At 42.8% G+C, this 24,322-nt stretch overlaps 1 protein-coding gene across 9 annotated transcripts in view; it reads left to right on the forward strand.

Moving 5' to 3' along the window:
- Window positions 1-24,322, forward strand: part of LOC110488933 (glutamate receptor 2) — a 57,867-nt gene that overhangs the window by 20,543 nt on the left and 13,002 nt on the right. For all 9 annotated transcript variants that reach the window (XR_016486313.1, XR_016486314.1, XM_021561415.3 and 6 more), the window contains exons 3-4: window positions 6,779-7,018; window positions 23,150-23,346. Coding sequence is in view for 7 of the 9 variants with exons in the window: in XM_021561415.3 (XP_021417090.1) it covers window positions 6,779-7,018; window positions 23,150-23,346 (437 nt within the window). In the remaining 2 variants the exon portion in view is untranslated. The remainder of the gene's footprint in view (window positions 1-6,778; window positions 7,019-23,149; window positions 23,347-24,322) is intronic.

Consider the following 24,322-nt stretch of genomic DNA (forward strand, 5'->3'; position numbering starts at 1 on the left):
AGGAAACAAGGCCACTAATACTCTAGAACAGCTTGTCATGGAGCATAAAACGAGGACAGCAACACTCTAAGACAGCGTGTCATGTAGCAGGAAACGAGGCCAGTAACACTCCTAAACAGCATGGAAATGAGGCCAGCAACACAATAGAACAACCTTTAACTGAGCAGGAAACGTGGACAGTAACACTTTAAAACAACTTATCATGGAGCAGGAAACGAACCCAGCAACACTCTAAAACAGCAGCAAACAAAACCAGCAACACTCTATAATAGCTTGTCGTGGTGCAGGAAACAAGGACATCAACACTCTAAAATAGCTTGTGGTGGAGCACGAAACAAGGCCAACAAAACTATAAAACAGCCCTTCATGGAGCAGGAAACGTGGACAGTAACACTCAAAAACAGTATTTAAGATACTATTTGAAGAGGTATGTTTTCGGAAGATGGGCAGAAACTCTGCTGCCCTAGCTTCAGGGGGAAGCTGGTTCCACCATACTGGTTCCATCATATTGACCTACAGAGCATTTTCGGTCATGATGAAGCGAATATCTGTGGCGACCAGGGTTGGGGTCAATTCCATTTAAATTCTAGTCCTTTCAGAAATCAAACCCAATTCCACATTTTCCTCATTGAAAAACATGGAAGAGAATTGCAGTTTCAGTGTACTTTGTCACGGCTGTCGTTGAAGGAAGACCAAAGTGCAGCGTGGTAAGCGTACATAGACTTTCATTTTAAAATGTCGCCAACAAAACAACAAATGAAAGGAACAACCGTGAAGCTTACAGGGCTAAGTGCCACAAACAAATGTAACTTCCCACAAACACAAAAGGGAAAAAGGCTGCCCTGATTTAGAAACACACCCGGCCAAAACAAAGAAATACAAAAACATAGAAAATAGAACATAGAATGCCCACCCAAATCACACCCTGACCAAACCAAAATAGAGACATAAAAAGCTCTATAAGGTCAGGGCGTGACAGTACTCCCTCCTAAAGGTGCAGACTCCGGCCGCAAAACCTGAAACTATAGGGGAGGGTCTGGGTGGGCATCTATCCGCGGTGGTGGTTCTGGTGCGACATAGACACCGCTCCACCTCTGGCTCAACCCACTTTGGTACTGCCTCTGGTGCGGGGACCCCTGTCGCTGACCCGGACTGGAGATCCTCGTTGCGGGCCCCGGGCTGGGCACCCTCGTTGTGGGCCCCGGACTGGGCACCCTCGATGCGGGCCTCGGACTGGGCACCCTCGCTGCGGGCCCCGGACTGGGGATCCTCATTGCAGCCCCGGAGTAGGGACCCTCGCTGCGGGCCCCGGACTGGAGATCCTCGTTGCAGGCCCCGGACTGGGGACCCTCGCTGCGGGCCCCGGACTGGGCACCCTCGTTGCGGGCCCCGGACTGGACACCCTCGTTGCGGGCCCCGGACTGGGCACCCTCGTTGCGGGCCCCGGACTGGGCACCCTCGCTGCCGCCCCGGACTGGGCAGCCTTGCTGTGGGCCCCGGACTGGGCACCCTCGTTGTGGGCCCCGGACTGGACACCCTTGCTGGAGGCCCTGGACTGGCCCGTAGAGCAGGCATCGGACTCACCAGGCTGGGGAGACCTACTGGAGGCCTGGTCCGTGAAGGAGGCACGGGATGAACCAGGCTGGGGAGACCTACTGGAGGCCTGGTCCTTGGAGGAGGCACAGGATGAACCGGGCTGTGGGGGAGAACTGGAGATCTGGTGCGTAGCCTTGGCACCACTCTTCCAGGCTGAATGCCCACTCTAGCCCGACACCTCCAGAGCGCAGGCTCAGGTCGAACTGGGCTGTGGGGGAGCACTGGAGCTCTGGTGCTTAGCACTTGCACCTCACCTTTTGGCTGCATGCCCACTTTAGCCCGGCACGTGCGGGGAGCAGGAACAAGCCTCACTGGGTTCTCCTGGCGAACTGGGGATACCGTGCGTAGAGCTGGCGCAGGATAACCTGGGCCGAAGAGACGCAATGGAGACCAGGAGCGCTGATCAATCCCTCCTGGCTGAATGCCAACTCTAGCACGGAAACTGCGGGGAGCTTGCAGAGAGCCCACCGGGATATGAGAGCGCACTGGAGACACACGACGCAGAGCCGCATAACCTGGTGCCTGACTAGTCACTCTCTCAGGTCTATAACCTGACTGATTGAGAACCATACCCAGCCAAAACAAAGAAATAGAAAAACATAGAAAATAGAACATAGAATGCCCACCCAAATCACACCCTGACCAAACCAAATAGGAAACATAAAAAGCTCTCTAAGGTCAAGGTGTGACAGTACTTCCTGAATTGACTGGAATTGAAATGGAATTGACCCCAACCCTGGTTGTGGTGACCTCCAAACTTCATGACTCATCATTACTATGGAAGCCTAACAAACTGAAATGAGAAGACATGCTTGGGGTGCAGGTTAGTGCTGGGGAGCTGGACAGTCTTCACACAGAGAGATGGAGTCAATTAGGGCTGAACACATAACTTTCCCTCTGTAGTTATGGTAATGACTCCATTTTCACCCAAATAACTACATAGCACTCACTCTCACAGGGAAAGTTCACGTTCCACTGTCTGTGACCACTTGCTCTGGGCACAGTTTACCATGGTAGCAGAAGTTGTCTCAACACTCAAGTGTCCTGTCCTGTCCTGGTCTCCATCTATCTGTTGATAGACCATAATGCTGGTCCTTAGTCGTCTGCAGTAGTTACTCATTTTGGTCGACACTTCTTCTCTAGTTGTTTGAGTCTCATATTGATTCCACCTGTCATTATTTTGTTCTTATGTTATTACAATTATAACTAGCGATGAGGATTTAGATGCTGGAATGCTGTTGTATATTTATTTGTCAACTCAAACACACACACACAAACTGCAATCACACTCCACAATAGAAACTGCACGACATTGTTGGGATTACAATTTACAAATCCCCCAAATCTGCGTTACAGTTATCTTCTCCAAACATTACTCAGATTACACCTAAGTAAGTTTCCACTGTATGGTTCCCTCCAAAACAACAGAGATAATAAGTAGAAACTTGGTTGGAAAGCATAGCGAATGGACACGGCACTGAAATAATAATATCATTTTCTGTCAGTCTGACCTCAAATTGCCCAACTAGGACCAAAGAGTTTCACCCAGACACTCTAGTCTAGAGGGGGTATTTCCCAATGCAAAGTACAGTGCACTTTCATTGGAAACCGGTTATACAGTATGTGACAGGCATTTAATGGCTTTTCTGATTCCTCTCCTTTTCTTCCAGTAACAGTTTTTGTGGGTTGTTTTTGTCTTGGGATGGGACATCATTGGATATTTTGATTTTGTGTGGGAAATTTGGTTGTAGACATATCATTGTTCGATCTTACAGTACAGCACAGCTACTTAGGGCAGAATTACAGCAGTTAGCGTGTGATACAAATTGTATTTGATCGGAAGCCACATCAATGGATGGCGTGCCGTGTCATCAACTGAAAGGATTAGGGTTAGCGTCACAAAATTGATGGAGTGATTGGACCGCCTTAAACAATGCTATCCCCGATGACCCCTGACAACCTTTTAATTGACAGACAAACTTGACATATCAATAATGATTTTGGCAGGATATGAATGTGGGGCTGTCAATTGGAGGCATTCAACTGAAATGTCTGCCTGGCATTAAGAGTGGCGTAAGGGATTTGTGAAATACTTCAGTGTTGAAGGAAGTAGGAGAATGCTGTGGTAAGATACTTGGTGGTGTCACTCTGTTTTGCTTTGGAAGTTGCTCCATATATTCCAAGTAGCTTGGGTGTCCATATTTTTGAAGTAGCTTATGTGGACAATCATATTCACTTTCCCCCACTTGTTAGACAGAAATTGTTTCTGCCAATAGAGTATGCATTAAACTAGGCCCAACAACTAATCAAACCTAAGTCCAAACCTGATGATATTCAAGCCTGTCCAGCATGTTAACATCAACGATGGCCATCACAGCCTATAAAGATGTAAAGCAGCAAGATGTCCATTTTAGCCGAGGCAGCTAATATCTAATGGGTAGACTACAATCCCCCGGTGTCAGCAAGTCAACACAGTTTCCCCGTGCTAGAGGCCAATGATTAATTTGATTAATTACAATGGACAGACATACATGTCCAAGTCAATAAGGCTGATTAACCTACACTTGAACAATAGACATTTACAAGCGACACCCCAATATGCTGACCGTTGACCAAATGTTGTATGAATACAGCTGAACCACTAAGCCATTTAATATTCATATTTACAATACCTATGCACAGCTACAGTCGCTATGCATCATGTATATTACAGGACTTCCGTTTGTAATTCATGTGATGGGGCATAGGGATGGACTCACTCATTTGGGAACGTGCAATAGTGAACTGTGTAATGTAACTAACTGCAAAATAAAAGGGCTGTGCAGGGTACAGGAATCATGGATGCTGAGATTATAGGCATGTGCAATAATATTATGTGCACTGCTCAGGGACGGATGATAAAGGGTAATGTATATGAGGGAGGAGAGAAGTTATGGGGAAGGGGGGGTTGAAGTCCTTCAGCTTTTTTTTGTATTATTATTTTTTTTAATTTGCAGGTTTGATGTTCTGTCTATCGCAGTGCATTTTCTGGTAAGTAAAGCAAATATCTGTGAGAAACAGACAATAAAGAATGATCTAATCTAATGATAGATGGATTATACCAATCTCAAACAGAGGTGATTGTACGGAACCAACCTATAGTCGATCTATAGTGTATTATATCTACAGTATGGAGAAAACATCAGGAAAAAGGAGACAGAAACCACGGCGAAACCAACAGAAACACGCCACATACAGTAAGAGAGTAAACCAACTGAACTTTAATTGTATATAAATAAAAGCCCGTCCTTAAATTAGCATGGTCTTCCTTCCCAGCACAAGCTCTCCAAGGAACAATAAATAGTATAGGCCACAGTAGAGCCATACGGGACAATAGTATAGGCCACAGCAGAGCCATACGGGACAATAGTATAGGCCACAGTAGAGCCATAAGGAACAATAAATAGTATAGGCCACAGCAGAGCCATACGGGACAATAGTATAGGCCACAGTAGAGCCATACGGGACAATAGTATAGGCCACAGCAGAGCCATACGGGACAATAGTATAGGCCACAGCAGAGCCATACGGGACAATAGTATGGGACAATAGTATAGGCCACAGTAGAGCCATACGGGACAATAGTATAGGCCACAGCAGAGCCATACGGGACAATAGTATAGGCCACAGCAGAGCCATACGGGACAATAGTATAGGCCACAGCAGAGCCATACGGGACAATAGTATAGGCCACAGCAGAGCCATACGGGACAATAGTATAGGCCACAGCAGAGCCATACGGGACAATAGTATAGGCCACAGTAGAGCCATACGGGACAATAGTATAGGCCACAGCAGAGCCATAAGGGACAATAGTATAGGCCACAGCAGAGCCATACGGGACAATAGTCTTGGCCACAGCAGAGCCATACGGGACAATAGTATAGGCCACAGCAGAGCCATACGGGACAATAGTATAGGCCACAGCAGAGCCATACGGGACAATAGTCTTGGCCACAGCAGAGCCATACGGGACAATAGTCTTGGCCACAGCAGAGCCATACGGGACAATAGTCTTGGCCACAGCGGAGCCATACGGGACAATAGTATAGGCCACAGCAGAGCCATACGGGACAATAAATAGTATATATCACAGCAGAGCCATACGGGACAATAGTATAGGCCACAGCAGAGCCATACGGGACAATAGTATAGGCCACAGCAGAGCCATACGGGACAATAGTCTTGGCCACAGCAGAGCCATACGGGACAATAGTCTTGGCCACAGCGGAGCCATAAGGTACATATAGATGTCGGTGCCATAGTGTAGCCCTGTATTGTACTTAATCTTTCAACTATCTCCCAGGAGAAGTTTTGAACCTCAAATGGCCTACCTATGAACGTAACTCAAGCAGAAACCACAACTGCTCAGAGTATAGGACTTACAGTATATAGGGCTCCCGAATGACACAGCGGTCTAAGGCACTGTATCTCAGTGCAAGAGGCGTCACTATAGTTCCTGGTTTGAATCCAGGCTGCATCACATCCAGCCGTGATTGGGAGTCCCATAGGGCGGCGCACAATTGGCCCAGCGTCATCCGGGTTTGGCCAGAGTAGGCTGTCATTGAAAATGAGAATTTGTTCTTAACTGACTTGCCTGGTAAAACTTTATTAAAATATAGAACGGGTCATATCAATGTCCATAGATGTCCATAGATATCCAACATGAAGATTTGATGAACTGTCTTTAACAATGGTTGCTCTTTTTCTTACATACATTCCCACTGTATTGAATTCTATAATAAAAGCCCATAACATTTTTACCAGTAGCTTTCAAATATTGTGCTGTTGTAAGGAAGAGCTCCCCAGGCATTGCTTATGGACAGCAAAAATACATGAATCAGCTAAAACAAGCCACTCCAGTGGCAGGGGCTCCTTTAGACAGTAATAAAGTTCATACACATTCAAACTTAAATTTGTTACAGCACTTGTTTGAAGCCAATTGTCTCACAGTATAGCTCATTTTTCAGAATCTTCGGTATCTTCTAGTTTATGTCCTGTAATGACCTTGTTTTAATGATGGCGCAAATAAAAATGAATGTGAAAGCAGACAATAAATCGCATCTTATCTTAATGTAACACTGTCATCCAATAATTAAGTACACTTCTCCTCATGACTGTTTTGCAACTTCTCTCGTTTCAGTCTGTTCCCAGTTCTCGAGAGGAGTTTACGCCATCTTTGGATTCTACGACAAGAAGTCGGTCAACACGATAACGTCGTTCTGTGGGACTCTGCATGTGTCATTTATCACCCCCAGCTTCCCGCTGGATGGAACTCACCAATTCATCATCCAGATGAGGCCTGACATCAAAGGACCCCTACTCAGCCTCATTGAGTACTACAAGTGGGACAAGTTTGCCTATCTCTACGACAGTGATAGAGGTAAGAGATACTAGTTTAACAGGACAGAATCTACCCCATTTAAATGAAAATGATAAAAGTCACTGGCTGACTACTTCCACTATGGGTAAACAAATATGAAAAGTTTTGTTCAAATCAAAAAGAGTGCGGTCAAAAAGACGATTGATTTCATGTGTAAAGACACTAAGGACAACAGGTTTGACTCATCAATAAATCAAACCCAAGTCAAACCCTTGATTGGTTGAGTCGAGTTTGGTAGCATTGGGTTGGAACAAGAGCCTGGACATTGTTTTGGTCCCCCTCCCACCCACCCACTCACCCACTCACTCACTCACTCACTCACTCATTCACTCACTCACTCACTCACTCACTCACTCACTCACTCACTCACTCACTCACTCACTCACACACACACACACACACATTCCTTCACACTTCACATACAGTACAGTGCTTCTACTCTCTGTTTATTATCTATGCATAGTCCCTTTACCCCTACCTGCATGTACATATTACCTCAATTACCTCGACTAACTCGTACCCCTGCACATTGACTCGGTACCGTTCACCTTACCACAGAGGGGTTATATTAGTGTGTAGCCCAAACTGTTAGGGCGCTACAGACAGAAGTTGACAGATCGGCTGTACCGACTTCAGACGAGTCCCAAGATGCATGTGGGGGTCGTAGATCAAACGGAGAACACCATCGTGTTCGTGAGGGTCTCATCTTTTCTTAGAGGCCAAACCATTTGTATGCTACAGCCAATTTCGTGAGAAGACTGATTTTCAGGATGTCTCATGGTCTGACAAACACCACTCTAGCTCCATCACTATTCACCGCAGATGCAGAAGTGCGACATTAGCGGATGCGGTGGATTGAGATTGAGAATGCAAAAAAAACATATCTCTGGCTTTAACTGACAGATTTTGGGGGAGATTATTTTTCTTATGCTAATTTGATTTTCACGGGGGAGCGGACATCAACTCTGGGGGCTTAAACAAGTAATTCAGAATGTTCTCATTTGTGTGGAATTAGAAAACGAGGCTTTTAAACTATAAACAATTTCCTAGTTACAAACACTTCCGTCAAGATGGCTTCCCCATTCCTGACACACTCAAACCAGGAAGTGACTATGGGTGTGGCTAGGGAGTGACTGGGGTGGAGCCCACAGCCTATACATATCTCAAGGAACTATGGAACCTTATGGGTTACCGAATAAAGAACACTGCTTTTTGCCATTATTCAATCTTGACATAGAGGTTACTGTTTATTAATAAAGAGGACTTATTTTTACAAACACCGTAAAATTCCTGAAGGTTGAAGAGAAGACAAGTACTGTATATGAAACCCAACTGTGATTAAATTATATTACATTCAAACTACACCTGCACAGGTATTCATGGAGTGACCGCCCTCTTGTCAACACATCTAAACCTAACTAGAAAGCACTCAAGCAAATGAGAGAAGACTAGAACTGTCTATGCACTGCAAATGTTATGCTTCTAGACTGTTTGCCATACATTTGATGTGACACGTTACATCCACATAAACGAGACACAGAGAGAGTTCATAGCAGTACCACACACTGAGAAAGGTACCAGGAGAACACGCTGTAAAGGGCATTGTGCTGCATGACAAACCACTTGTCAGATATTATCAACTAGGACCATTGCACCTCCTGTGTGAGAGCTTGTTTCATGGCTCGCAGCAAAGTAGGAGGGCAGTTCCCTGACAGTGAGGGTTTTGGACCTTGGGGCGGTGGTCCCCACGTGTCCTGAAGAGTGCTGGGTTTTTCAAGTTTCTGTTGTATAGAACTCAACCAACAGAATGCTCTTTAAAAAATATATTTTGCTAGAGAATGACCTTGCTTTTGAAACTGTCTAAAAGTCTACACACTCCAGAAATATTCAGGTGAAGTGATTGTTACAGCCCCAGTTATTTTTTGTCTATGTGCATGGAAGCTTTCAACCTTGTTGATGCTTTTCAGTATTTTTTTATTTGCTGTGTCGTGTATTAGGCTAAGGATGATGCATTGAGTTGTTGCCCCGGGGGATAATGCAATGTCAGACAGTATTTACCCTTTGTGATGACACCACTTGGCTTGACACAGGCCTAGACTTCCCAAAATGAAATCACATTCCATGTGACTGTCCTGGTAGCAAGGCTACAAGCAGTGGTGCAGTTGTAAAACAAATAGGTGGGTAAACGCTGATCGTTTTCCGCGGTGACTAAAGTAACGCTTCCTGTACTTTCAATGCATTTCTCTGCAAAAGGTGGGTAAACAGTCACGCAAAAATAAAAACGGTAGGTAAACGGTATTTACATGCGTTTAACATCCACCGCACCACTAGTTACAAGGCTTTCAACAAAGAGTTCCATAGTCTCATTTTTGTACCGGAGGCAAGAGTAATATGCATAATACATATCATTGGGCTTGTATAAGAGTAGTTGAAAGGCACGATAGGATCCAATTACTTTTTATTATATGATGCTATCAGTCTTCATTTCCATGATGTCAAAATGAGAGTGATTTTGGATAGCAGTATGAAGTAGCACTTTCAGTTGGAGTACAGTAGGTGATGATACCTGATGATAGAAGCTAAGGGCGGGTTTCCAGAGTCACAGTGGAATGGAAGGCTGACCTAAAAGAGAGAAAATCTGAATGTGTGATTTTTACCACTGTCTTTATGGACCAGTTTCTAACCTCAACACGGTGTGGTAGTGCTACTGGCTAATACAGGCTTTACTCTCTCTCTCGCTCTGTGTCTCTCTCTCTCTCTTAAATTGTAGACATTTAGCAGACACTCTTATCGAGAGGAACTTACAATTATTGCATTCCTCTTAAGATAGCTATGTGGGACAACCACATACCACATGTTGTCTCTCTCTGTCTCTCTCTATTTCTCTCTATCTCACTCTGTCAATCTCTCTGTCTAGTTCTCTCTCTGTATGTCTCTGTCTGCCTGTCTCTTTCTTGTACTCTCTATCTGTCTGTCTCTCTCAATCTCTCTCACACTTTCTCTCTCTTTTCTACACTCTCTCGCACTCAATTGAATTCAAAGGGGCTTTATTGGCATGGGAAACATATATTTACATTGCCAAAGCAAGTGAAATAAACATTAAACAAAACTGAGAAGAAACAAATTTAACAACAACATCAACAATAATAAATTTACAGTAAACATTGCACTCAATAAGGTTTCAAAAAGATAGACATTTTATCTTATATTATCTGCTATGTATAGTGTTTTAGCAATTTGCAAATAGTTGTACTATGAATAGTGGGGGAAGATATGGTGGTATTTACAATCTTGTTTGTGCTCCACTGGTTGCACTATGCTCATGGCAACGGGCCACAAATTGTTCTGCTGTGATTGCACATTGTGGTATTTCACCTAACAGATATGGGAGCTTATCAATGTTGGGTTTGTTTTCAAATTCTTTGTGGGTCTGTATGATCTGTAGGAAGTATGTGTCTCTAATGTGGTCATACATTTGGCAGGAGGTTAGGAAGTGCAGCTCAGGGAGCACATATCGTGTCTTCTCTTGAAAGCCAGGTCTGCCTATGGCAACCTCTCTCAATAGTAAGGCTATGCTCACTGAGTCTAGTCATACTCTTAATTCTTCATTTTGTATACTCTTTGTTTAGCGCCAGATAGCATTCCAATTTGCTCTGCTTTTTTGGTTGATTCTTACCAGTATCTTTTTGATTTCTCATAATTTGGTTGAGTCTAATTGTGTTGCTTTCATGGGGCTCTGTTTGTGTTTCTGAACAGAGTCCCAGAACCAGTTGGCTGAAGGGACTCTTCTCTAGGTTAATCTCTCTGTATTTTAGGGCTTTGTGGTGGAATGTGTGGACATCGCTTCCTTTCAGGTGGTTATAGAATTTAACAGCTCTTTTCTGGATTTTGATAACTAGTGGGTATAGTCTAAATGTTGCTCGGCATGCATTGTTTGTGGTTGTACCAGGAACACAAAGTATATTTTTGCAGAATTCTGCATGCGGTCTCAATTGGGTGTTTGTCCCAATTTGTGAATTTTCGGTTGGTGAGTGGACCCCAGACCTCACACCCATAGAGGCAATGGGTTCTATAACTCACTGAAGCATTTTTTTGCCAGACCCTAATTGGGATATCAAGTTTTATGTTCCTTTTGATGGCATAGAAGGCCCTTCTTGGCTTGTCTCTTAGATCGTTCACAGCCTTGTGGAATTTACCTGAGGTTTTGATGTTTAGGCCGAGGTAGATAAAATATGTTGTGTGTTAAAGGGATACAGTGTCTAGCCAGATGTGTTGTCCTGGCAACTGGACCTTTTTTGGAACACCATTATTTTTGTCTTACTGTGTATCAATGTCAGGGCCTAAGTCTGACAGAATCTGTGCAGACTATCTAGATGCTGTTGTAGGACCCCCTTGAATGGGAATAATAGGACCAGATCATCAGCAAACAGTAGACATTTGATTTCCGTGTCCGGTAAGGTGAGGCCGGGTGCATCCCTGTCTATTGTTCTAGTGCCCTCGCCAATTCATTTATATAAATATTGAAGAGGGTGGGGCTCAAGTTGTCTCACCCCACAGCCATAAGGAAAGAAATCTGTGTGTTTACTGCCAATTTTAACTGCACACTTATTGTTTGTGTACATTGATTTTATAATGTCATATGTTTTTCCTCCCACACTGATTTCCACCCATTTGTATAGCAGACCCTCATGCAAAAATTAGTCAAAATACTTTTTGAAATCTGCAAAGCACGAGAAGACTTTGTTTTGTTAAGGTTTATTTGTTTGTCAATAAGGGTGTATACGTGATCTGTCATACGGTATTTTGGTAAGAAGCCAATTTGACATTTGCTCACGACATTGTTTTCACTGAGGAAATGTTGGAGTCTGCTGTTGATGATACTGTAGAGGATTTTTCAGATATTTATGTTGAAACAGATTCCACGGTAATTATTGGGGTTAAAGTTGTCTCCACTCTTCTGGATTGGGATGACCAGACCTTGGTTCCAAATATTGGGGAAGATCCCATAGCTGATGATGAAATTCAAGAGTTTAAAAATAGCCCATTTGAATTTGTGGTCTGTATATTTAACACCATAGGCCTTTTTGGGTTGGAGGGTTTGTATATTGTCCTGTAGCTCATCCAATGTAACTGGAGAATCCAATGGGTTCTGGAAGTTTTTTTAATAACTGACTCTGTTCAGTAAATTATCATGTTTTTGTTCTTGGTTCTTTGTTATATGGCCTAAAAGGTTGGAGAAAGGGTTTATCCATACATCTTCATTTTGGATAGGTAACTCTTCATGAATTGTTGTTTGTTTAGTGTGTTCCAATGTTCTAAAAAGTGATTTGATTCTATGGATTATTCAATCACATTGAGCTTTTTTTCTGACATGCTGTTCCTTCTTTTTTCTTGGTGCATTTCTGTACCATTTTAGTGTTTCCACATAGTGAAGGTGTAAGCTAAGGTTTTCTGGGTCTGTGCATTTGGTTGGATAGGTTTCTCAATTTCTTTCTAAGGTTTTAGAATTCTTTATCAAACCATTTCTCAATGTTGTTTGTTTTCTTAGGTTTTCTGCTGGAATTTAAATTACATATGTTAGCTAATAGTTCAACTATACTGTTCATGCTTCCAACTGCTAAGTTTACACCTTCACTATTGCAGGGAAACATTTTGTCCAGGGAAATGTCTAGGAGGGATTTGTTGTTGGCCAATTGTTTTTTGGTAGGTGTATAACACTACCCTCCATCCATTTATAGCATTTCTTAACAGCATGCAGTTTTTTCGGCTTTGATGATTCATGGTTGAGTTTTGATCTGTTCACACAGATTGTGATTTTACTGTGGTCTGAAAGGGGTTGGCTGACTGTGAATGCCCTGGGAGACTCTGGGTTGAGGTCAGTGATAAAGTACAGTAGTCTACAGTACTACTGCCAAAAGATGCATTATACAGTGGCAAGAAAAAGTATGTGAACCCTTTGGAAATACCTGGATTTCTGCATAAATTGGTCATAAAATTTGATCTGATCTTCATCTAGGTCACAACAATAGACAAACACAGTCTGCTTAAACTAATAACACACAAACAATTATATGTTTTCATGTCTTTATTGAACACACCGTGTAAACATTCACAGTGCAGGGTGGAAAAAGTATGTGAATCCTTGGATTTAATAACTGGTTGACTGCACTTTGGCAGCAATAACCTCAACCAAACATTTTCTGTAGTTGCGGATCAGACCTGCACAACGGTCAGGAGAAATTTTGGACCATTCCTCTTTACAAAACTGTTTCAGTTCAGCAATATTCTTGGGATGTCTGGTGTGTACTGCTCTCTTGAGGTCATCTCGATCGGGTTAGAGGTCAGGACTGGGCCACTCCAGAAGGCATGTTTTCTTCTGTTGTAGCCATTCTGTTGTTGATCTTCAAATGGCGGACAGAAAGCATAACATTCTCCTGCAAAATGTCTTGATAAACTTGGGAATTCATTTTTCCATCGATGATAGCAAGCTGTTCAGGCCCTGAGGCAGCAAAGCAGCCCCAAACCATGATGCTCTCTCCACCATACTTTACAGTTGGGATGAGGTTTTGATGTTCATGTGCTGTGCCTTTTTATCTTCACACAGTGTTGTGTGTTCCTTCCAAACAACTCATCTCTAGTTTCATCTGTCCACAGAATATTTTGCCAGTAGCGCTGTGGAACATCCAGGTGCACTTTTGCAAACTTCAGACGTGCAGCAATGTTTTTTTTTGGACAGCAGTGGCTTCTTCCGTGTTGTCTTCCCATGAACACCATTCTTGTTTACTATTTTACTTATCAAAGACTTGTCAACAGAAATGTTAGCATGTTCCAGAGATTCTGTAAGTCTTTAGCTGACACTCTAGGATTCTTCTTAACATTGAGAATTCTGTGCTGTGCTCTTGCAGTCATCTTTGCAGGATGGCCAGTCCTAGGGAGAGTAGTAACAGTGCTGAACTTTCTCCATTTATTTTCTCAATTTTTGTGCTATTAATCTCAGCCAAGATAAAGCAAAGCAAAAACAACAACACAGAGTTACACATGGGATAAACAAAAATACAGTCAATAACACAACAGAAAATCTGTACACAGTGTGTGCAAATTAAGTAAGGAGGTAAGGCAATAAATAAGCCATAGTGGCGAAGTAATAACAATTTAGCAATTAACACTGGAGTGATAGATTTGCAGATGAGGATGTGCAAGTAGAAATACTGGTGTGCAAAAGAGCAGAAAAAAACAAATAAAAAAAGATGGGGATGAACATCAAGCGTTTTAGAGATACTTTTGTAACCCTTTCCAGTTTTATGCAAGTCAACAATTCTTAATCTTAGGTCTTCTGAAATCTCTTTTGTTCGAGGCATGATTCACATCAGGCAATGCTTCTTGTGAATAGCAAACTCAAATGTTGTGATTGTTTTTTATAGTGCAAGGCAGCTGTAAACAACATCTCCAATCTGGCCTCATTGATTGGACTCCCGGTTAGCTGAATCCTGACTCCAATTAGCTTTTGGAGAAGTCATTAGCCTAGGGGTTCACATACTTTTTCCAACCTACATTGTGAATGTTTAAATGATGTATTCAATTTAGACAACAAAAATACAATAATGTTTGTGTTATTAGTTTAAGCACACTATGTTTGTCCATTGTTGTGACTTTGATGAAGATCAGATCAAATTTGATGACCAATTTATGCAAAGATCCAGGTAATTCCAAAGGTTTCACATACTTTTTCTTGCCACTGTAGGTGTACCTACCGGAGGAGTCCCCTCGAAGGCTACTATTGACTATGTAAAGACCCAGCGTGCAACAGAGATGCAGGAGTTGTGACCCGTTTTTGTTGGTTGTTTGTCATAGTTGTGTCTAGGGGGGATATGGGGGAGGAAATGCTGTCACCTCCAGGTAGGTCTTTGTCCCCCTGTGTGCTACTTGTCCAGTTCTGGCATTTAGGTTGCCCTGGACTGGTACATGTCCCTGAGCCTGGAAATGGTGGATGGTGGTGAAGCTGTCGTCACTAAAGTATGGGGATTCTATAGGGGGTCGTATACAGGAGCTAGTATATACAGTGGGGCAAAAAGTATTTAGTCAGCCACCAATTGTGCAAGTTCTCCCACTTCAAAAGATGAGAGAGGCTTGTAATTTTCATCAGAGGTACACTTCAACTATGACAGACAAAATGAGAAAACATGTTTTAGAAAATCACATTGTAGGATTTTTTATGAATTTATTTGCAAATTATGATGGAAAATAAGTATTTGGTTAATAACAAACGTTTATCTCAATACTTTGTCTGTCATAGTTGAAGTGTACCTATGATGAAAATGACAGGCCTCTCTCATCTTTTTAAGTGGGAGAACTTGCACAATTGGTGGCTGACTAAATACTTGTTTGCCCCACTGTAGGTAGTGTACAGGTAGTTTACAGGATGACATTTTCATCTGTTGAAATAATTTCCCTATTCATTTCTAACCAGATGTTAAATGCTCCTGTTTAAATTAATTGGGCGGTTAGTGGGTTAGGTATGAACTATACCAAATTATCATACCCCCTGAGTCTCTTCCCTGTTTTATACCTGGTAGTTTGGTGGATGGGATTACCAGCTCTCTGTAATTTAGAGGGCAACCAGTGAGTCCATCTCCTCTATACCATGTTTCTTGTAGAATAACAATTTCTGTATTTCTGATTTCTTTGGTAATGTGTGGGATCCTGCTCTTTAGGACAAAGGCAGATGACCTTAGACCTTGAATATTCCAGCATGAGATGGTAAAAGCTGTGTGTTCCACAGTGTCCACAGATCATTAGTTGTGATCATGCTGAGCATCTGGTGAATGCCTCTTAGGTCAATGGACGGGGCTTGGTTGATTGTAGGAGTTGGGCTTGTTGCTCTGCTCACAACCTGGCCATATGGGAAGTCCATGTTGAAGTCCTTGCTGTAGGGATGGGAGGCATGGAGGGGCATAGGCCTGATCTGGGGGGGGGGCTACATAGGGTGTGGCCAGGGTTGGTTTGAGGGGGTCGACTGGTTGGTGATGCTGTGGTCTGTGCGTAGGTCCTCTGGGTGCAGGTCTGGGGGGTCTGGGGAAGGAGACTTGGTTCTGGGAGGGAGTCTTACATGTCTGGGTGGGGTGCTCATCATGCTGTTGCTCCTGTGTGAGGTACTGGGTCTGCGGTTGAGTGTTATGAATCTCAGGGTCCTGGAAAATCTTGTAGAGGTGTACCTGGTCATAGAGGCTGTCCAAATCAGACAAACAGAATGATCCCTTTGATTATTGTCTAATTCCTTCTCGCACTCTCTCCTCCTCTCACCTTTTCCCTTTGCTTGGGACTTCAGTGCACAACACATCTCCTGTCTATGACTAGGAAAATAAACTTTCTAAACCAAACTTTCATATCATAACCACTAACCTCTACACAGCTTACATCGTTGTCACCATATTAACATCATAGTCAACATAGCTACTAGAACTAAAGCGTTAGTAAACCTGCTACAATCATGCAGTGTAGTGTACAGTCAACAGCAAGCAATTTAGAAGTTACACCGGCGAGCCCCGGTGGCAAAATATTTATAAAACCAAAAGCTTACTTTGACTTATAAGAGTTCCAGTGTTGGATAGCCATAGCCAAAACATTCTAGCTAACATAGCATCCTTCACTGTTTGAGCTGGGTGTTTGTATATGCTAAACTAGCTAGCTGCAATCGCTAGCCAAGTAAGTGAATGTAAAAATAAATACATCTAAATATAGCTAGCTCTCTCTCTGTGTCTTGCTTCTTCATTGTATGCACTGCAGTGATAGCTAGCTGTAGCTTATGCTTTCAGTACTATATTAATTATCTGATCCTTTGATTGGGTGGACAACATGTCAGTTCATACTTTAAAAACTCTTATAAGTTGGAGGCTGTCCTCCAGAAGTTGTCATAATTTTTCTGTAAGGCTATGGAAGGGGGTGAGAATCACGATCCTCCTAGGTTTTGTATTGAAGTCAATGTACAATACCCAGAGGAGTACGGAAACTAGCTGACCTCTGGCTACATCATGGTGCCTAACCATTTGAGTCTATTAGGAGCAGAATTTCTGGCTTTTTTGTGTCCTCAGTGGGTGTGGGGGGGTTTGTCAAGAGGGCTATCAAGGGGGCTGACAGGGGTTACTAGGAGGGGGGTGGGTCTAATGGGTTAGTGGGTCCTGTCTTGTCTGTCCTGGCTGTGGTCAGGGTCTGAAGAGGGATGTTCTGTTTGCTTCTCTGGGGGGGGTGGCCAGCTCGCTCACGAGTTGTTTCATTGTCCCATCTCAGCTTTCTCACCTCCTCCTTCAGCACTCTCCCACCTTCTTCCTGCTGGGCTGTTTTTCCTCTCCCTCCTGTTGGAGTTTTGTCACCACAGTCCAGAGTGCAGACACGTCTCTCTCCCTTTTCAGCTCTCTGGTTTAGGGGGTGTTGTTGTGCTGGTCTGTTGGTACCCGTGCTGTCTGGCACTTTCTCTCTCGCTCTCTCTTTCTTAAACAGGGCTGGTTACAGTGGAGTGTGTAATAGCATTGACTACATTGCATAGGGCTCAAGAGAATATCCATGGTCTCAGAAGGTCCAATTAGCATGTGCTAATCCTACAGTGCTAGTTGTAGTGGAATGTTGTGCTAGGGTGAGCTACATAAAACAAGTATAATGGAATGTTTTATTGAGAATGCTAATGCTATAATGCTAGTCCCTGGTTGATGAGCTCTCTCTGGCTCGCCCCTTGTGCATATTTCCTCATCACATTGCTCTGCCTAATTAGGTCAGATAGATCCACACTCATTCCCATGGCAACCGATGTGCAGTGCGTACACTGGTGTGGTGGCTCGTTGGTGTATGTGGATTGGTGTGTGTGTGTTTTTAGAGTCTGTGTGTATGTTTGTGTGCTTCCCTGCATCTGTCTGTCTGTCTGTCTGTGTGTGTGAATGTGTGTTGTCGTTAGATATAATGAATCCCATCAGCACATTGGGTCTAGTTACTAAACCTACGCCTCTACTGACTTCCTCGATAGTCCTTTGAAAGCGATACTGTCAAGGCTACAATGGAATTTGGAGGGACATTTAAGAAAGAGCAGATTTACGTTGCTGTAAATAATGTGTTCTCAGTGCCTTAGGGAAATAAGGGTTCAATGTAAATGAAATGGGCTCCCAATACCATTCTACAATGTGCCAAGGTATTGAGGAGATGCAACTAACATGTTGATGTTGATGAACTTGACAGTCACGCAAGAGTCAGTCAAATTATTACTGTCTCATGCTTTCTACCAGGAAGAGTTTGTACTGGATACATCAATGTTAGGCTTAAAGTGGGTGCTTAGCTAATTATCCAATTAAGAAAAGTGGTAGCTTGATTGCTGTCCTGATAATTGACTGCCACTTTTAAAAAGTCTTGAGTCTTTCCCAGAATTTCAATTGGACCCTATCCCCTCCTCCCTAGTCCTTCCTCCCTAGCCCTGTCACGCCCTGACCTTAGATATCCTTTTTATGTCTCTATTTTGGTTTGGTCAGGGCGTGAGTTGGGGTGGGCATTCTATGTTTTGTGTTTCTATGATTTTCTATGTTTTGGCCGGGTATGGTTCTCAATCAGGGACAGCTGTCTATCGTTGTCTCTGATTGGGAACCATACTTAGGTACCCTTTTCCCCCACCTGTGTTTGTGGGAAGTTGACTTTGTTTGATGCCACATAGCTTTAAGCTCCACGGTTTGTTTTTGTTGGCGACAGCTACTATTAAAAGTATGTATGCGCAACACGCTGCACCTTGGTCCAGTTCTTCCTTCAACAGCCGTGACAAGCCCCTCCTGTAGATCTGAAGGGGTTGGATAGGAGCAATATTGCATGAATGATATCAAGCAAAAGGTAAATGTCAAGCAAGTACCATATTGCATATACCTAGCCAATCCCTTCAGATCTCCTTGTGTCCACGGATGAGGGGCTATGGGGGTCCATTTAGATCTGATCTGGGAAACGGCTGTAAAGATTTGACTTGATGTCTAACTTTGATGATGATTTACACAGCTTGACCACCAAGATCTTGTCCACCCCTTGAATATTTTGACGAAGCTACAGCTGGCATTCTTTGAAATTTGGGGATAATCCTCGCTCTGCAGTGTTGCACAATGAAAGATAAGAGTTTTGTGTAAAATTTGGGTTTCTCATTAAGTGCAATTTGTTTCATATCTCCCTATGGTTGCTTGGGGCATTAACCCTTTTTATGGGGTTAAATTAAGGTTAGATGCTTTGTAGAAAATATTTCATCATTGTTCAAATGGATGGGATATGATTGGCCCCGAGCTCAACAACAACTTATACTGTTATTGTTCAAAAATACAATATATGTTTCCAAACCATGTTGAGAAACAATGAGGAGTGACACCTCCGATACAGAATTAGTATAACACTCAGAATGAACCCACAGTGCACTTTCCCTTTATCTGCATGCAATTGAATTGGGGGTTTAGTCTGGAGAGAGAGGTAATGCAAGTATAGGTTCACACCTTGAGTACAGTGTTCTATATTCTGACTGAACTCAACGTGTGGTTCATTCTATCTACAATGGATTGAATCTTGAATTAGAATCTAGGGAGATGTTCTGGACGTGTATGTGTGTTTCGGCTCTTCTCCCAGCCTTTGCCCCCTCTGTGGGTGAGAGACAGCTTCTCTGACAGCCTCTGACGATCCTTCAGCCTCACCACTCCTCCTCTCCCAAGGGGCTAGCTGTCTCCACAGCCCGTCTGTCAGCCATCCACTACCCGCCATGATGGAGGGAGGCTGCATGGGAAATCAGCCCGTCTCGACGCCCAAACTGTTTGGGAAATGGAAAATGAAGGAGAAACCACATTGGTCTATTGTTTTTATTTGTTGGTGATGTTTTTGTTGATATTAAGAATGGCATACATACTAGGCCGGCACAATGTGGAATGATAGGAATATTTTTCACGGAAAGTTCATTACTGGTATGGTATGGTGTTTTCACTTCACCTACAGTATGTTACCTGTAGATATACTGTAGTATTGGGTGATCTGTGTCTAAAGTACAATACAGGGTTTGAGGAGAAAGAAGGAAATTGATACTAACGTATTAACACAGTGGGACTGTGTAGACAGAGGTGCAGTCATGTGAAACAAAGGGAAAAACACAATGAACACAATAATTATTGACTCTTTACATATAACTATGCGGTGAGTATAGGATTCAATCATCCTGTCTATAACAATTTTTCTGCTTAATTTCTAAACATTTTTATTGGAAATACAGTGGGGCAAAAAAGTATTTAGTCAGCCGCCAATTGTGCAAGTTCTCCCACTTAAAAAGATGAGAGGCCTGTAGTTTTCATCATAGGTACACTTCAACCATGACAGACAAAATGAGAAAAAAAATTCCAGAAAATCACATTGTAGGATTTTTAATGAATTTATTTGCAAATTATGGTGGAAAATAAGTATTTGGTCAATAACAAAAGTTTATCTCAATACTTTGTTATATACCCTTTGTTGGTAATGACAGAGGTCAAACATTTTCTGTAAGTCGTCACAAGGTTTTCACACACTGTTGCTGGTATTTTGGCCCATTCCTCCATGCAGATCTCCTCTAGAGCAGTGATGTTTTGGGGCTGTTGCTGGGCAACACAAACTTTCAACTCCCTCCAAAGATTTTCTATGGGTTTGATATCTGGAGACCGGCTAGGCAACTCCAGGACCTTGAAATACTGCTTACGAAGCCACTCCTTCGTTGCCCGGGGGGTGTGTTTGGGATCATTGTCATGCTGAAAGACCCAGCTACGTTCCATCTTCAATGCACTTGCTGATGGAACGAGGTTTTCACTCAAAATCTCACGATACATGGCCCCATTCATTCTTTCCTTTACACAGATCAGTCGTCCTGGTCCCTTTGCAGAAAAACAGCCCCAAAGCATGATGTTTCCACCCCCATGCTTCACAGTAGTTATGGTGTTCTTTGGATGCAACTCAGCATTCTTTGTCCTCCAAACACGACAAGTTGAGTTTTTACCAACAAGTTATATTTTGGTTTCATCTGACCATATGACATTCTCCCAATCTTCTTCTGGATCATCCAAATGCTCTCTAGCAAACTTCAGACGGGCCTGGACATGTACTGGCTTAAGCAGGGGGACACGTCTGGCACTGCAGGATTTGAGTCCCTGGCGGTGTAGTGTGTTACTGATGGTAGGCTTTGTTACTTCGGTCCCAGCTCTCTGCAGGTCATTCACTAGGTCCCCCTGTGTGGTCCTGGGATTTTTGCTCACCGTTCTTGTGATCATTTTGACCCCACAGGGTGAGATCTTGCGTGGAGCCCCAGATCGAGGGAGATTATCAGTGGTCTTGTATGTCTTCCATTTCCTAATAATTGCTCCCATAGTTGATTTCTTCAAACCAAGCTGCTTACCTATTGCAGATTCAGTCTTCCCAGCCTGGTGCAGGTCTACAATTTCGTTTCTGGTGTCCTTTGACAGCTCTTTGGTCTTGGCCATAGTGGAGTTTGGAGTGTGACTGTTTGAGGTTGTGGACAGGTGTATTTTATACTGATAACAAGTTCAAACAGGTGCCATTAATACAGGTAACGAGTGGAGGACAGAGGAGCCTCTTAAAGAAGAAGTTACAGGTCTGTGAGAGCCAGAAATCTTGCTTGTTTGTAGGTGACCAAATACTTATTTTCCACCATAATTTGCAAATAAATTCATTAAAAATCCTACAATGTTATTTTCTGGATTTGTTTTTCTCATTTTGTCTGTCATAGTTGAAGTGTACCTATGATGAAAATTACACGCCTCTCTCATTTTCTTAAGTAGGAGAACTTGCAAAATTGGTGGCTGACTAAATACTTTTTTGCCCCACTGTATATGTTTGTATCCCAACTGTGAAATATTGCAATATATTACATTTTGTGGGCTTTGAATCGTTATTCAAGGCGATTGATTTCTGTCCTACGCGTTCAGTTCCAACCGAAGGGTATTCTATCAGGTTTCTCTAGCGTTCATGGTATCAATATACTGTCGGAATCTGTTTATTGACAATGCTTAGGGTTTGTGAATATGTAACTTAACACTCTGTTGAGGTTTTTAAGTGGCAGTAGTTTAGTAAAGCTACTGTATAGTGTGGTGATTCCTGACTATCCCAGGTAGATACAAATATTTCCTAAAGACATAAAAGTATGAAAAGAGTCTGAACATGCAATGAACCTGCATCCCAAAATATTAACACAATTATTTCCACTCTGTGAAGATGCTTTCTAAAATACAGTATGTTTAAATTTTACCCAATGCATAGGCCTAATAATTTACAATATTGACCATTAGCCGGGATTCTCTTGTTGCCTCGCGTCAGCGCATGGTGAGCGGAGCTTAAATCAGAGCAAATTCCAATTATCTTCTTTAATGGGCACCGGAGAAACAGTTAACCTTAACTGAGTCATAATGACCCTACAGTAATCATGACTTATGTGTTCTGAGGAAAATGCTTGCCTCCATCTACTTTCTTCACAAGCACCCCCCCCCCAACATCTCACCTTCATGAACACTGCTGCCCTGTCGTATCAAATAAATTAGCTGTAATTCACCATCTAGGATGAAATGCTCACACCATTTAATATCAAATCATGCTCCAACTGCCCTCTATGGAGGTTGAGATCAATGCACACTACTCTTGTACTGTCATTAAACAGGGTGGGACACAAGTAGAATAGGAACATTAGAGTTGATGTAACAATTGACTTAAGCCTTGGCCAACTCTTTGTAGAGAATTGTACAGAAAAAACGGGGCTGAGGTAACTGTACACAGGAGTAATTCTTACAGTATGATGAACTGGACTGTGTGGGTCTTATAGCCAGACAGTGTGGTAGTAGAACTGTGAGTTACATTTCACCACAAATGTTGGTTGATGTTGGCTCCTCTAATGTCATATATCCATATATTTGCATGGATATGAACCCTACAATGAACTGTATTCATGGGTCATGTTCATTAGAACACACCATAGCAAAACATTTTGCGACAGAAAACAAAAACAAGCATTTCTTATTGGAGTAGTTCAAATAGTGCCTTCTCATCTCACCCAGTTTCAGAGCATTTTCTTCAGTTTAATGACGAATGAACATGACCCTGTTGTCTGTCCAGGTTTGACCACGCTGCAGGTGGTGCTGGACACGGCTGCGGAGAGGAAGTGGCAGGTGATGGCCATTAACGTGGGCAACCTGAAGGACGAGAGGAAAGACGAGGCCTATCGCTCCCTCTTCCAGGACCTGGAGAACAAGAAGGAGAGACGGGTCATCCTCGACTGTGAACAGGACAAAGTCCGAGACATTATGGAGCAGGTACAAGCTTAGTATGTGTAATGCAGCGAGTGAGATGTTGTTGGCGTGTGCTTGTGTGTTTGAACTTACTAGCCTTGTGGGGACCAGAAGTCCTCACAAGGATAGTAAAACAAGGAATATTCATACAAGTGGGGACATTTCCTCAGTCCCCACAAGGAAAAGGGCTATTTTAGCCTTAGAATACAACAATGGAATTAAAAGGCATAGAGATTCACATGAACAGGTTATTTCTAAACCTTCCCTAGACCCTGGGATAGTCCATTGAGTAGTATTTAATGCAAGCAGACATGTGTTTAACCAATGCCCATATTCACCCCGCTGTTGCATGCTAGAGCTTTTGTCTGAGAGGAAAATAATCCAACCTGGTCACACTCTTCTGCCAAAGCAAGTCACTTAAAATGCATTTTATTCAAATGATTCTTCAAATCTCTATATGTAACTGGATTTATAAGTGGAGGTGTTACTCATGTGGTGGGATTAGTTGCAGGTGTGTCATTTGAGATAGTCACTAAAATGGTTTTTTAAGGTAGTTACTGAAATGGGCTTCCTGTTTTAGTTTCGGTACTGACAAGTGATAACACTGGCAGGTGGCAGTGGGTTATGACTTTTAATCAAAACAATTGTACACGCTACAGGTATAATGTGGAAATATGATAGTGCTTAGCATTTAACAGAAATGTAGGTTCATTTTAGTTTTTTAACAACTAATTGACCGATGTCGGTTCAATTATTTACTGACTTCGGTTCAAATATTAGAATTGCGTTTTGTTCGTTTTTTTTCTCTGCGAGCTCAATGAGCAGTTTCTCCAGAGATAAATCAGATCCAGCCTGAATTGTGCGATGTAGTAGGGAGTTGTAGTTTCCAACAGGACAATATTCTACATAGTTTAGCGCAAACAATGTGGTAAATAACTTCAAAGACCATAATCCATTGCGCGCCTACTTGTCCGGTTGGTGTGGGCAGAGATCTCTATAT

Source organism: Oncorhynchus mykiss, chromosome 14 (assembly GCF_057628025.1).
Source record: "Oncorhynchus mykiss isolate SJ-2025 chromosome 14, ASM5762802v1, whole genome shotgun sequence".
NCBI lineage: Eukaryota > Metazoa > Chordata > Actinopteri > Salmoniformes > Salmonidae > Oncorhynchus > Oncorhynchus mykiss.